We start from the raw sequence: 14,262 nt of genomic DNA on the forward strand, positions 1-14,262 counted from the left end.
GTCAAGGCCTTTCACTCTGCATTTCAGAAGAGGTTGCTTGTGAGAGAAAGGGAAGAAAGGCAAGGAAGAAGAGGCTATTCAGAGATGTTGATCAAACCTGAAAAGCCAAACCATGGCAGCAGATGGTAGATGGCAAACAGGAAGGTTTTGTCAAAAACTCAAATAGTATAAAAATAGTGGAAAGAAGAAAAGCATCCTGACAGCATGAAATACTAACCTTTAAAGACACACAAGGAAATGCATATACACCGTCTGTTGCTCCATTAATAGATAAAGATGAAGCAATAGAGTAAATGCAAGGGAAATGAAATAGCAAGAGCAGCCCATCACTAACAAGTTTATGCACTGAGATGCAGCTTGAATCCAGGTCCTGAAAGAGTATATTAGACCATAATGATTTCAAATCTCTTCTGAGAGTTGGAGACATGAGGTATACTGTTAACTTCTCACAGTCCTGTACTGAATATTAGAAACTGTGGTCATGGTAAAAAGCAGATGAAGTATTAAACAGGAAAACTCCATCTGGTTCACAAAATCAATGAGCTGTAAATCATAAAAATCTAATAGGGCACACCAGGAAATTAAACCTGTATACTTCTGCCAGTCTCATACTTTTATTTGTCACGGGATCTGCTGCTACCAGACACTAGGAATGGACTAGATAAGCCAGATATATCTTTGGTCTTGCATGTTTGTTCACTTTTATGGCTTTCTTTACAACTTTTGTAACTGAGGAAGGACTTGCCAAGGAGATGGAAGAGAGTTTATAAATGACTATATGTTTGACATCCATTACAGTGGACCTAAAACCTTGGCTGGAGCCAAGGACAATGTAGGTTGATACCTAACTAGTCACTCCACACTCCAAGTGAGCATAGTTCAGTGACATCCTTCCAGGCTCAGACCTCCTTACACTTCCACTTGCAACAGTCCTTACTATTCCCATCTGGATCTTTCTTGAGTAATGCTTATGGTATTGGCCAGAAAATATTCTGATTGTGTGACTGCATACAAATTGGATGTCAGAAGAAAATAGATATTTCTTTTTTGGACCAAAAGAGTACTCCCAGTTCAGAGCCACACGATGAACTTTCTCCTCTCACTCAGTCTCCCTTTTTTTGTTCCTCATTCCTTATGCAACTCTGGCAATGCAATTACCATCTCTTCACAGCATGTCTCTGGATTTCAGTACCAATGTAGCCATATATTGATATACTGCAGATGGACTTAAGCTTGTCACATTATTAAGCAGCTGATCATCACAAACTCTCTCTTTAGGCCATAGGGAAAGATCAGATCCTTCAAGTTTCCCTCACAGCAAGCACATTGCCATAACCTGCAATGCCTGCTACTCAAGCTGTGAGATTTTTCCATGTAGAAGAGCCTAGCTGCCCTAAATTCCATACTGTCCTACTAAACTGACTTTACTGGTAACCCAAGATAATGTGTGTTTAAGCTTTTAAAACACAATGCATTGTCCTCTCAATGACAAAGATGCTGTCCTATGAGAGTCATAAAAGATGTGCTTATCTTTACAAAAACTTGTATCGTCCTTTCAGCCACACATTTTCCACAGGTGAAGTTCTATACAGATGGATGAATAAACTGTAAACTCTAGCAATATTTCCATTTGATTAAGCAAGATTCATTTTACAAATAACAACTTCTGTCAGTCCCAATTAAACTAACCAAATGATCAAGCACTTAATGTCTAGGGGCGAACAAAGTTTCATCAACATCAAAGTTTCATTTTTATAAAAAGCCATCTTTCTCTACCACAACTGTGTTAAAACAGAGCTTACTCACTAGTCTTTGGTCTCATTTTTAATATGCTGTTACTGTCTATAAAACAGATCTTACCTTGATCTTCTGAAGAAACCGGTGACCTGAAATAAAACAACAAAAGCCAGTCAATCTTGGATAAAAGGAAGGTCACAAATAAAGTTCAGTCTGGGGAATGGGATATGGAGTAATTTGAAATTTTTATTGTTTATTCCTTAGAAGAGAGGACTGAAAGGCATCTGACAAAAAAAAAAAAAAAAAAAAAAGAAAAAAAAGAAATAGAACTGAACAGGTCATCTAGCAGCAGATTCTGCAGGCCAGAGTGACCATATGGAGCCATCTCTGTGAGGGCTGCTGCAAAGACTATCTGTAGATACTTGGCAGAAACTCATCTGCTACTGCCACTGCCAGGAGAAAACCTCACAACTAGGGTTAGTCAAGGAAATTACATCTTGGTAGGAACTCAGAGTCATTAAACTGGCCATTTTTTGCCATAAATCAATGTAGTGGTTAGCATAAAACAGGAGGTTTTGCTATGTAGTGGTTAGCATAAAACAGGAGTCATAATTAATAACAACTCATGCCATCTTCACACAAGTAACATAACAGATTAAAAAAAATTATGTCTGGACAGATGTAAGTACAGAAAAAAAGCAACATACCAGCTGCAACACAAGAGTTATGGAATACTCTAAGCAGTGGATTAGGACTCTGATAATACCTCAAGAGAGGGAAGGGTTATGAAACAAAAGTGACCTCTCAGTGTCCCTGCTGACAAAGAGAAGAACCCCAAAGAATTACGGGAATTTGTGTCTCAGTTCCTATCACTAAGGATCACACTCCTGATGGTTTTGGTCACCACCCAGAACAAAAGGACATAGAAGTAGTGGCCCCTCCATTTTTCGCTTTGCTGCAATGGCATGGCTTACCAAAACTGAGGCTAACCATGGGGCTGAATCAGGGATGTACTTTCATTGCTCAGACCAGACTGACAGCACAGAGTCCAGAGGGCTGGACCACTCCTCAGCACTTCCCCAGCACAGATTTCAGTTCCATACACAACCTTCCCACCCAATGAGTTTGTTCCTGCAGCGAGTTGGGCAACCCGTGTTTCCTTTCCAAGATATTTAATTTCACAACAATGTACAAAAATAACAAATTAGAAAAGATTTTAAAATGTTAGTGTTGCCAGCAAAGAGATCAAAGCCAACATAAGAGAAGCAGCCACAGAGGGGTGAAGGGAAAGGAAGGAACAAAGGGGAAAAGAGCACATGTATATTTAACTGAGTCAGCAGGGGCTGAGGGCTGGAGGGGGGAAAAGAAGTGAAGCAACCCTGGGTTAGAGGAATAAAGGAGCTAAGGAAGAAGCCATGATCTCATTTCATAACAAGGGTTTGAAAATGAAGGCTGAGGGATTATAGAACATCAGAAGCAGATATGCAAATATGTAGATGCAAACAGGAAAAATGGAAAGAAAAGAAGGAAGCTTTCCTGCCAAAGTATGTAAATTTTTTTTGCTGTAAAATAGAGAGAGATTTGCAAATAAAGAGAGGAAAGAGTTAGAGCACAGCTGGAGCAATGGTCACTGTGAAAGGAAAAAAATTTGATTGCCTAATTAGGATTCTGGCTGCACAAGAAGCCAATGTGTCTGTATGGATCAGAATTAATTAATCCTCTACTCCCATTAAAGGCTCTGATTGCTGCTGAACATCCTAAGCATGTATCCTGCTCTGTTGCCAGCCAGGCCAGCTCTGCCCTCACCCTTCAGCCATGTGTGTGAAATACAGCAGAAATGCAGGTAACCCAAAGGATTAGCAGGCTCCACTAGAACTGTCCTACTTTGACCAGTTAGTTACAGACTTTTGTCTTTAACTCCTAGCAGAACCCATTCTGAAGATCAAAAGCCACTGCATTTTCTACAAGGTTAAACACATCAGAATGGGTCATATCAAGAGGTGAAAGTTTTTAGATACTTGAAGATGTTTTTACATGCAAGAGTCATGCAAGGTTCCTTGGCTCACATATTTTGACCCTCCACCCATTGCTAATGCAGTATTTCACTGCATCAGCAAAATAGATTCCTTTGTTTTGTTTCTTAATTGCCCAGTTTCATCACCTTTCAGTTCTTTTTTGAAGCAAACAAATAAACAATACAGATTATACTATAATTTGGCTCTTCCTTATGCTTGGTTAAACAGATGTCATTAGCTCCTTAAAGCATCAACAACAGAAGAGATGTTATTACAATATCAATGCCTTCTCAATTAAAGCATTGATCGAAGGGGAGGATGAAAAATATGTTTATTCATATTTTGTGTGCCTAAAATTATTATATATTTTTCAAAATATTACTGCCTTTTTGCTTTTTTGCATGTCTCAAATACAATGTTTGTAAGAAATTTAACATTAGCACTCATGCTACTAGCAATGCTTTTATTTGAAAAGATCCATCAAGTAACTGTGTAGCCTGGCATCCTGAGAAAATAAGGTTTATATAACCTTATTTATATCAGTTTCATCAGGTTTATATCAGTATCTTGATGTGTACATATGCACCTCTCTGTCTCACTCTGATAAACTCTGGGCTTGTTGGCTCATTTCATCCCTTGTTAATTGAGAGGGAGTCAATTCCTGTTTTCACACACCAGGAAACAAAATAACATAAGCTCAACTTTTCTGATGTAGCAGCAAAGCCACAGAGGAAGGTTTTGAATATCCCAGCCACAGAAAAAGCCTCAATAAGAGCTTCCACCACTGGAGATACCAAAGGCTCAACCACAATAAACTGGGCTTCCTTTGTTCCACCACTGACATGAAGAATTTTGGCAAAGAGCAGAGAGGACTTTCAGCATCCTCCTACAATTCCAGGCCATACAATTTAGCAAGGGGGAGGGAGGCTTTCCTAACTGCTCAAGTTCTCTTCTAACTGCACCAAGGGGAGTCTTGTTTGTAGCTGTGATGGGAGGAAGTGAGGCTGCACAAACCTCCACACTAAAAGGAATTGGGCATTTTGTGCACTGACTCCTCCAGCCCATGCTTATGGCAGGCTCTAAGGGAGGAAAGAGAGACAGCCTAATGACCTGCTCTAAACCACATCCACCCACTCCTCAGCCACAGGGGCTTTCCTGAGAGGACAAAAAAATCCAGTAGATGCTCATATTTCCGGTCACACATCTTTCTCTCAGGTCTGTAAGAGGTGTGAGAGACAGACTGTGGCAGCACTGGTCACCAGACAGGTGTTCCAAGAAGGGAGGATTCTCATCTGCTAACACCCACACAGGAACCATCTGTCCAGTGCATGTCAGCTCCCCTCCCAGTTTGATCCTGGCTATGTGTTTCACTGTCATAAAGAAGCAAGTTATCATCTTCACAGCCTCCATGCCTTAAGAAAAAAAAAATCAGAGACAGGTCAGAGACATTTCAGGAAAACTAATATACTGTCAAGATCTGTGGTCTCACCTGGGTCAAAACACTTTGCCAAATGACATCTTGAAGAGATTTTCATTTGGTTAAACAAAACAGAAAAAAATCTTCAGGAAAAGGTTCAGGAACTACAATATCCTGTTCTTGACCATTTCAGAATGGAATAACTTCTTTCTTTATATGTGTATATATACACATCAACTGGGTTTTTCTTTTGGTTTTATCTTGGTGTAAAATTAACTTGTAGAAAGCAAGGGTCACCATCACCCCAAGAGAGTAAAGGCAGACCAGACTATCTGTGACTGGCTACAGAGTCATGAGATTCAATTATCTCTTCTACCAACAGTGATATTTATTTTCCCATGCATAAATGAAACTGGAGAGCCTGATTTCACATATTTTCACCTAAGGCTTTAATCTTTCTCCCTGCTCTGGTTTTACAAACAGCTGCTGTTGTAGCAGATAGTTTGAGTAAAGACATTTTGGTGATAGGAAAGAGGATCAGAAGGGAGGAGGAGGAAAAGCATGTTGTCAAGAAAGGTCTAATCTCCTCTGTTTGCTTTCCCTGCTGTTCACAGCCCTCCTTTCTTACAGGTCCTCCAGCAGTCTCCTCATGTTGCAGAGTGGCAAACTCAGCCAGAGGGATAAAAGAACTTGCAAGCCTCAGCCTGCAAGGGGAGGCTGTGCAAGGTCTGTTCCACCACCCCTTATGCAAGCAAAACAACACCCTTTGGGCTTAACACAAAATCCTCAAGCATCTTCCAGAAATGAAGGTACACATCTTTAGAAATGCATAAAAAAGCCATAAAAGTGGTGTAAAAAAAAAAAGCCTGATCATACACACACTAGATGCATCCAGCAAATTGGAATACTTACAATATTGAAGGCATGAGACCTGCCCACCTGAAACCACAACAGGCCTCCAAGTTCACTGTCTGATCCAAAGCTCACTGGAATTTTCCCACTCACTCTTGCAGGGTTTGGATGAATTGCTGCAGAAATCTAATACTCAGCATAGGCAAGGCAACCTTCAGTATCATACAAGCCTCTCTCAAAGAGCCACACAGTCAGAGCTGTTTCCAAGTGCACATTCCAGTGTGCAAGCACTAGGTTTGTTCAGACTAGATGGGTGGAAGAAGGAATATTCATTTCTAAGGAGGGAAGTGCAGGGAATGTCACAATTTTGAGCCTAGTCAACTGAGACTTAGGAACCTAGAGATATACAGCCAGACTCCAGGAGATGAATTCTAACCAAATTTCAGCAAAAGAGTACATTATTCATGAAGACAAAAGCCTCTGGAGAAACAAAAGTTGGAGCTGATGTAAAGCAGCTATTTTAATCAATAAACCTGTAGCAGAAACCATCTGCACTAGACCTATTTGAAACCAGCCATTTAATATTTAAAGGCCAAATAACAATCTCTATGCAGCAATTCTACTGGGGTTTATGACCATTCCACTTCTTTCCTGCTTAAGGAATGTAGTTCTGCAAACTTTTTAATTCAGTCTGACAACAGCTGCCTGTGATGAGGGGAGAGCAAGAGCTGTCAAATTAAACCCATTCCTTCTCATTTTGCAAGTGCATCTCTTCAGAATCAAAAGTGGCATCCCTGTTGGGATTTATTCATATATCCTCTGATTGCAAATTAAGAAAATTTTTAGCACATCAAGTGTTTTTAAAATATAGGTGAGGAAACCCTCTCATTCAGCAATTTGTATCAATACCCCTGTAACTGTGAGTCCCCTGCAGTCCCAGCTGCAAACAGTACATCATTTTACTGGTAGAAAGGCAGAACTGCTTTCTTTCCTGGAGCAGATAATGCTCAGTCTGGGCATAGCACTTGATGAAAAAATAAAAGCCTAAGAATTTCTGAGAGTTTCCCCACACTTTCACTTGACCCCGTACATTCCCAGCTCAGAGTGACCATCAGAGGCTGGAGAAGCACAGCAAGTTAGCAAGTTCAGCAAAGGCAAATGCAAAGTCCTGCACTTCAGGAGGAGTAAACCCATGCAACAAGACAGGCTGGGGTCTAACACCAGAGATGAAGCTTTTCAGAAAGGATGCCTGATGTTAGCAAAGTACAAGTTGAACATCTGTCAGCAGAATTCCCTGTGATGGAAAGGGCCAAATACTGAGCTTTATTTGCTAGACCTGAGCCATAAAGTAGATGGAAGTGATTTTTGACCCTGTACTTCATGCTTGTGAGACTTGAGAACAAGACAGACATTGACAAATTGGGCTGAGTTCCAGAAAGGGCTGCAGAGATGCTGTGGGCACAGGAGGACAGGCTATGGAAGCTGGGTTTGTTCAGTAAGAAGAGAAGGTTTGGGCAAAATCTAATTGCTGCCTTCAACTACTTAACAGGAAAGGAAAGAGACGACAGAGTCTGCACGAAGAAAGAAGAAACAGTCACAAGCTGGCACATGGGAAATTCAGATTGAATGTTAAGGAAAAAAATTTCTACCATGTGGATGATCAAATAGAAGAACCGGCTGTGTAAAGAGATTGTTGAATCTCCAGTTTTGCAGATACTCAAAACTCATCTAGAAAAGGCTCTGAACTTCATCTAGCTGGATCTATCCTGAAGATTTGTATTAGATGTCCTTCAGAGTTGTTCCCAACCTAAGTTTTTCTGCAATTCTTTAAGTCTCTCTACAAAGCGTTCTGGTTTTACTACCCCATTTTTCCTGTCATCCTTTCCTCTCAAATATCACGCATAGACAATGGCCATACTGCCTCACACACGTGGGAAAATGCTGACCAGCAAAGCCCCCTGAATCTGAGAAATTCCATTCAAGTTATTTATCAGTTTGCAGAAATCTGTTTGGACATGTCCTGTAACCTGCAACAACCATCTAGAGACAAACACTAGAGATCTTATCCTTTCTTAATTCTGCTAAAGGACAAGATCAGTATTCCTTCTACCATCTCTCTAACTTCTGATGCCTCAGTTATAGCTTCTACATTTCTCAGATTCTGTACTGCTTTAGAGTGTACTTCTGAGCTTCATATTAAGAGTAGGTGAGCTCTCTTCACAGAGTAGGGAGACAAAACAATTCCTTTCCAAGTTTGGGACCAAGGACAAATGATCCAAATGTCAGGCCCAAGAGCATAAACAATGTGGATTGAAGAGAGAAAAACAAGAAGGATGTGACTTAATAACCTAAAGATGTAATTGGACAATTAACTCCAATATGCAAATGGACCAGAGTTTAAAAAAATGTGAGACCCCATGACCAGTTGTTCATTTTTGTGACCATTTTAGGTTCATATTTGGTGTAGCCCTGGTTGAGCTCTTGTGCTGCCCAAGATGTACCTATTGAGGCCTCCCAATAAACACCTACTTTATTTTTTAGCTCTATCTAGTCTTTGTTCTAGGTCAGCCTTCACAAGGCATCACTTCCTTCAGCAGCCTCCATCTCCACCTGCACAGCAATCACAGCCTCAGGCTGTTCACGTGCAGTCCAACATACAGGAGAGAAATTGGTGCTTCTTGGGAAACCAGAGCAGCTCAGATGTGTTCCAGGCTGGGTCTCAGGCATGTCAGTGTGCCCTGTATTGTCACATGTCTTTTGCACTACTGCTTAACTTTTTATCTCTTACCTTTGCTCTGTCCACTGTGGAATGCTTTAATGAAGACATGTAAGACCACAATGCAGCTATACCTGAAGCTGTACTGACACCCAGAGGAGTAGACTAGGAATTGCTGCTTAAAAGGGAATAGAAGATTTTATTGCAAAATCAGTTATAAACCCAAACATGCCTATCATTAATTTTTTAAAAAGAGAAAAAGGATAGAGAAGTGTTCTATAAAATTCATCTTGGATAAGATAGTTCTACCTCAAAACATGACCTGAGCAAGGTGGCTTGGTATTCACTTGAAAAAGAAAATCTTTCCAAATGAGCAGCAAGATCATTGTAGGATAATCACAGTTTGTTTGCATTCAGTTTTTTGGTTTGTTTTTTTATAAATGCTTGGCCTTTCTTTCTCTTATGATCACATGGCCCTAAAATATCTCAGTGGAATGCAAGAGAATTATTTTGAAGAGGGTCTTACCCCTTCAAAATTCCATCTTCTTTGAAATGCCCTTCTTCCATTTCCAGACTTTAATTAAATCTCCAAAATCCTCACTGACCTATAGAAAGTTAGATCTAAGGACATTATGCTTTAGTGAAACAACAACCTGGGTTCCAAGGGACTGGATGTTGTTTGACACAGGCCACTGTTAAGAAGACCTGGAACAGGAGCTAAGTGGCTACATTTATGCATTTCCTCAGCCTTCTACATGAGAATAAAAACATATCTATTAGGTAACAAAACACCTGCCTTTTCCTCAACAACAAATAAGTGCACTTTTACTTCTTCCAGGAAAAGATTAAAGCAGAGGTCACTTTGTTGAGATTTCAGCTTTATTTAAACCAGAGAAAGAAATTATTTTGCCAAGCACAATGCCACGACAACCCCATTTTGAGCACCTCAGGTATAATAACCTGGTTCATAAGACACAGCTTCTCTTGGCCCTCAGGCTAGATGGAGGTGAAGCACATCAGCTGCTGGGTGTCTTATATACTCCCCATATAATTTTATGCCACTTTGGGCTTCTAAACAATCCAGAAGCTACCCTAAATGGTGTGTTTGTAGAACAATGCAAACCAGTCACTTTTGAGAAACAGCATTTTGTTCCAGAAACACATGAATCTCTCAGAAACACATTTTTGCAATTATGTTAAAAAATAAGTCACCTGATTTTCACAAGTGCTAAGCACTAAGAAACCCTCACTTTCCTGCCACCTTTTACAAAATAATCTAAAAATTAAAAAATCACCTTAGTTAATATGCATAACACAGAGATCCTAGGCAGAGCAGAACTGCTGAGCTGTTTCCACTCCTGCTATAGACTAATTGATGGAGAAAAAAATTCTGTTGGGAGTTTCAGATATGGCTTTTGTGCTGCACTTTTAGATGTCTGGCACAGAAATAGGAATCTAGGAGTCAGGGTTACACTGGCTCTAAGCCACCTCTGGCTCTCTGATTTCAGCTCTTGGCATAATTTAGCCAGGTCCATCTGTCCCTGCTGGCCCATGGGCATCAGCACTGCCAGAACCTCAGCAAGGCTCTCTGTTATGGCCCTGCTCCCCTTGTATTTCCCTCCCTGGCACACACCCCTGTGCCAGCACTGCTAAACACTCTGCCTCAGCTACCAAGACAAATCTGTGGGTTTTACTGGGCCCTTCCTCATGCAGAGGAGTAGCAGGGACAAACAATGTTTTGAAGCTTTCAGAAGTTTCTCTGCTCACCCAAGTCCTTTGGCAGGTGTTTTAAAGAGGCACTGTACCTCCTACACCCTTACATACAAGCCCGGAGCCAGGAGACTCAACCACTCACAGCAGACATGGAAGGGAAAGGGCAGCTCCCTGCAGAGCAGCCATGCCAAGACACACAGCCTGGGAAAAAATGAACTTCCCAAGCAGCTCCAGTGAAAAATCTCACTTTTTGTGCCATGAGTCCAGTGAGGGCTCATGTCAGAATATTGTCCCCAGCCTCACCAAACACTAATTTCTGCAGGTCTAAAATACTCCATTGCAAACCTCAAAAGACGACCTATTTTCACACAATTCTCCTTTGTCTTTACCTTTTTGTTGCATGGTATTTTTAACATTTCCCAGTTTTCAGCCACAGCAGAAATACAAACATGAAGATATCTGAAGAATTATTGAAAGGTTTGGCTTTTTTAAATTTAACACAGTCAACTCAGGTGAAGTAGTACTTCTGTGTGATATCTTAGAGCAGCTATTTCACCAAACTACATTTCTATTCTCTTTGGAAGCCTGTTAAACCAGAACTTAGGGATATGAACAGGAATAGAAATAGAGTCTAAATGCATCTAATGAGATGTCCAGGTGTGAAAGCTTGAACAGAGTACGTAGCCCAATGTGTGTGTAACACATGTACAGGGCTGTTTCTTACCCAGGCTCTGAAGCTCACTGGTTTTGGCTTTGATAAGACAGCTTGGTACTGAGTGAGAATACATTAAGAACCAGCCTCCTCTCCAAGCAGATGGCAGCTCCTTATGGCAGGCACAGAGCACATGGACACAGGCTTGCTATTCCTGTACAATGCCCAGAAAACTAGGACTGGGAGGTTTGGGATTTGGGTTTTGTTGTTTTGGTTGTTTTTTTCTTACCTCAACTCCTACAAATGAGTAAGAAGTACATATAAACACAGACATATATGTCTAAAACTACAAGGTGCACAACTGTTCCAGCCTTGATTGGCTTTTAAGTCTGCTATGCTGGAGAATATTTGACCTATATTTGTAACAGTGCTTAAAGTATACCCAGAAGAATATATCTTTCTGTCAGTCATCCTTTATCACCTCAGTAAACCCATCCATCCCCTTTTCCAGCACCTTTAATGTCACTGGGGACTGTAGGTCTGTTGTTTCCAGTCCATAAAGCTGGAGAGAAGGATATTCACATTCTGCAGTGGCATTGTCAGATCCACTATTGCTGCCCTGCTCCTGCCAGGTACAGTTACCACAAGTCCAATACAGGGAAAGCAGTAGGCCCCAAAAATTAAATTATCAAATGTCATTTCTTTTACCCAGACAAAAAGAAAACAAGATTATGAGAAGTCTTTCTCTTGATATATTGCTGCCTTCTTTGCCGTAAACTGTTTTACTTCTCAAAGATTCTGCTTTGCAAATCAAGGACTAAAGTAGGCAAGCAAGGATGCAACTGCAAACACAGTTGCTAAAAAAAAAAAGACAAAATAGCCAAGACTGAAGCAGTAGAGTCTATCAGCCAGAGAGTGGAAAGCAGATTAATAACTGTTATGGTAAACCACTTCAAGAAAACCAAGGTACCAAGCTATCTCTACTCTGCCAATATGATTTTTTTATCCTTTAAATGCACTCCAAAATAAAAACTTACATTCCATGTGGAAAACTCGGCTTTGCCCCTTTGTCTGCTGGAAATATTCAGAAGGCATTTTCAAGCTAGGTGGTATTTGACTTTTTAACATTCAGGTAAGATGGCTCCTTTGTCAAGTATGTGTGCATTCTGTTGCTTGAAGTTGCCCCAAAGGAGAGGAGGGGAGCTGGACTGCTTGCATTTCCCTTTTAGAAAGTGGGATGCCAGTCAAGAAGCAAGATCTCTCTAAAGAAGCCAATTTGTAGTCTCATCATGTGTGGGAGTGTTTTGCATGTCACTGTCCATCAAAATAATTTGCCAGCAGGGTGAATTTCCTCAGGTGTGCATCAGGTGTGAGATGCCACAAAAGTCATTAAGAGGTGGCAGCTTGGTGAGAAAAGAGGAAGCCAAAAATCCCACCCAGTCAACTCTGGGGAGCTAAATGCTGAGTGATAAGATGTATTGGTAATAAGTACTGAGGAGAAAAAGAACACTGTACAGGATCCAGTACAGGATGTGTTCTGCTTCTGCCATCTATCGAAGGGGTGTATGCACAAACCCACCTCACATGTGCCCACTGTTACTAAAACACCTCTGCCTCAACAGCAGAGGCTGGAGACTTCACTCTTGAAGAAAATACACACTCTCTGCATTGCATTCACATATGTAAATAAGGTTATAGACGTGCAAATCTAAACCAATTTCTGATTTCTTCTTTTCCCAATTATGGTTAACAAGAGCAGAAGCTAAGGTTGTGTCTTAAAGCTCAGTATTACTGGGCTGGGGTTGTCAGGATGACATTAAGTACCAATTACTAATGACTGTTGCAGAAAATTTTAAAGTAATACCCATGAATTTTCTACAGCCCAGCTCTCTATAGATAAGGCCAGACTTGTAAGTAGTGACATAAAAATTCTACTAATCAAAACAGAAGAATAGATAATGCAATAAGATTTTGCCTGTATGCAATCACTTAAAGGTAACACCAGAAGTTGCTGAAAGTTTGTTTTGAATAGTTTCCAGAACATCTGATTCTCACTGTTTGCAAAGGTCCCTCAGGCCCAGTGCATGCCATCACCACAAAGCCATGGCTCATCCCCTGACCTAGCAGGGCTTGTGTGTGGCACCACTTCCCTTTGTTCTGCTTTTGTGCCTTCAGACACCAGAACTAAATGCCAGGATCTTTCCATGCCCAGAATCCTCCCTGAGATGGTACCACTCCAGCTGAAGTAGCACAAAGCCTCTTGAATCCCGAGTTGAGAGCATCTGTTCTCAAGTTTTACCCACTCAGAATAAACCAAGAGCATATCTCATGCAGGCCAGTCTTTGCAAAAGTATTTCAGTGTGAACATTCCTCTCCATTCTCTCTCTTTTTAGCATTGTTTTCCTCTCCCAACTCTGCCTTTCTTCTATAGCTGAGTAAAGGTGTGTCTACTGATTAGACATGGCTAGGACTCCCTGAATAATTCTTGCATTTGTTCCCACTGAAAATCTCCCAAAACAATTAATATGGCTGAGAACTTGATGTATATAGAGAACTTGTATTCACAAGAGAAGCTTAAAATACATGACATTGTTTACCACACCTGTGCTCTAGACTAAAAAAATTAACAGGTGCCATCCTCGTCAAAGAATTCTTCATCAGCAGGGGTAAGGGAAGATTTATAGAGGAGCTGAAGAAAGGTTTGCCTAATGGTGGATAAATTGTAGCTTCTATCTGGGATGTGTATAAAATGTTAATTATTGTGACTGCAACATGCTGACAAATAGCAAAAGCTTTAAAAATACACAACCAGACCCCACACCAAAATGCATCACTTTTTTCACAGTCAGTCTCTCTTAGGGAACTTGGTTTCCTTCCAAGCAATTTCTTATTCATTTGCTGTATTCTTGTAATTTACTTTTCTTTGCTTTCTTCAAAGTTCTTTCCCTATTTAATCCATGTTTACCTTCTTCTGAATAATTTTAAGTCCTCTTTACAACACTTACCATCTTCTTTGGGTCTACATCTTCCTTTCCAGTGCCAACCCCATCTTTTTTACATCACTTTCCTAGCAAGAGGCAGAGTTGCTTTAGGCAAATCTCTCATGCTCCACTTTTAGGTAGTGAGAGAGATGCTATTTGTAAAAGTATCCAAGACAACA

The 14,262-nt window shown here is 40.6% G+C and overlaps 1 protein-coding gene across 4 annotated transcripts in view; it reads right to left on the reverse strand.

Annotated features, from left to right (window-relative positions):
* The window catches only part of DGKI (diacylglycerol kinase iota), a 209,826-nt gene that overhangs the window by 35,934 nt on the left and 159,630 nt on the right, over nucleotides 1-14,262 (reverse strand). For all 4 annotated transcript variants that reach the window (XM_071422458.1, XM_071422461.1, XM_071422459.1 and 1 more), the window contains one exon: nucleotides 1,861-1,886. In XM_071422458.1, coding sequence (XP_071278559.1) covers nucleotides 1,861-1,886 — 26 coding nt within the window. The remainder of the gene's footprint in view (nucleotides 1-1,860; nucleotides 1,887-14,262) is intronic.

Source organism: Agelaius tricolor, unplaced genomic scaffold (assembly GCF_023055355.1).
Source record: "Agelaius tricolor isolate 1412-34295 unplaced genomic scaffold, bAgeTri1.0.p SCAF_3, whole genome shotgun sequence".
NCBI classification, from domain to species: Eukaryota; Metazoa; Chordata; class Aves; order Passeriformes; family Icteridae; genus Agelaius; species Agelaius tricolor.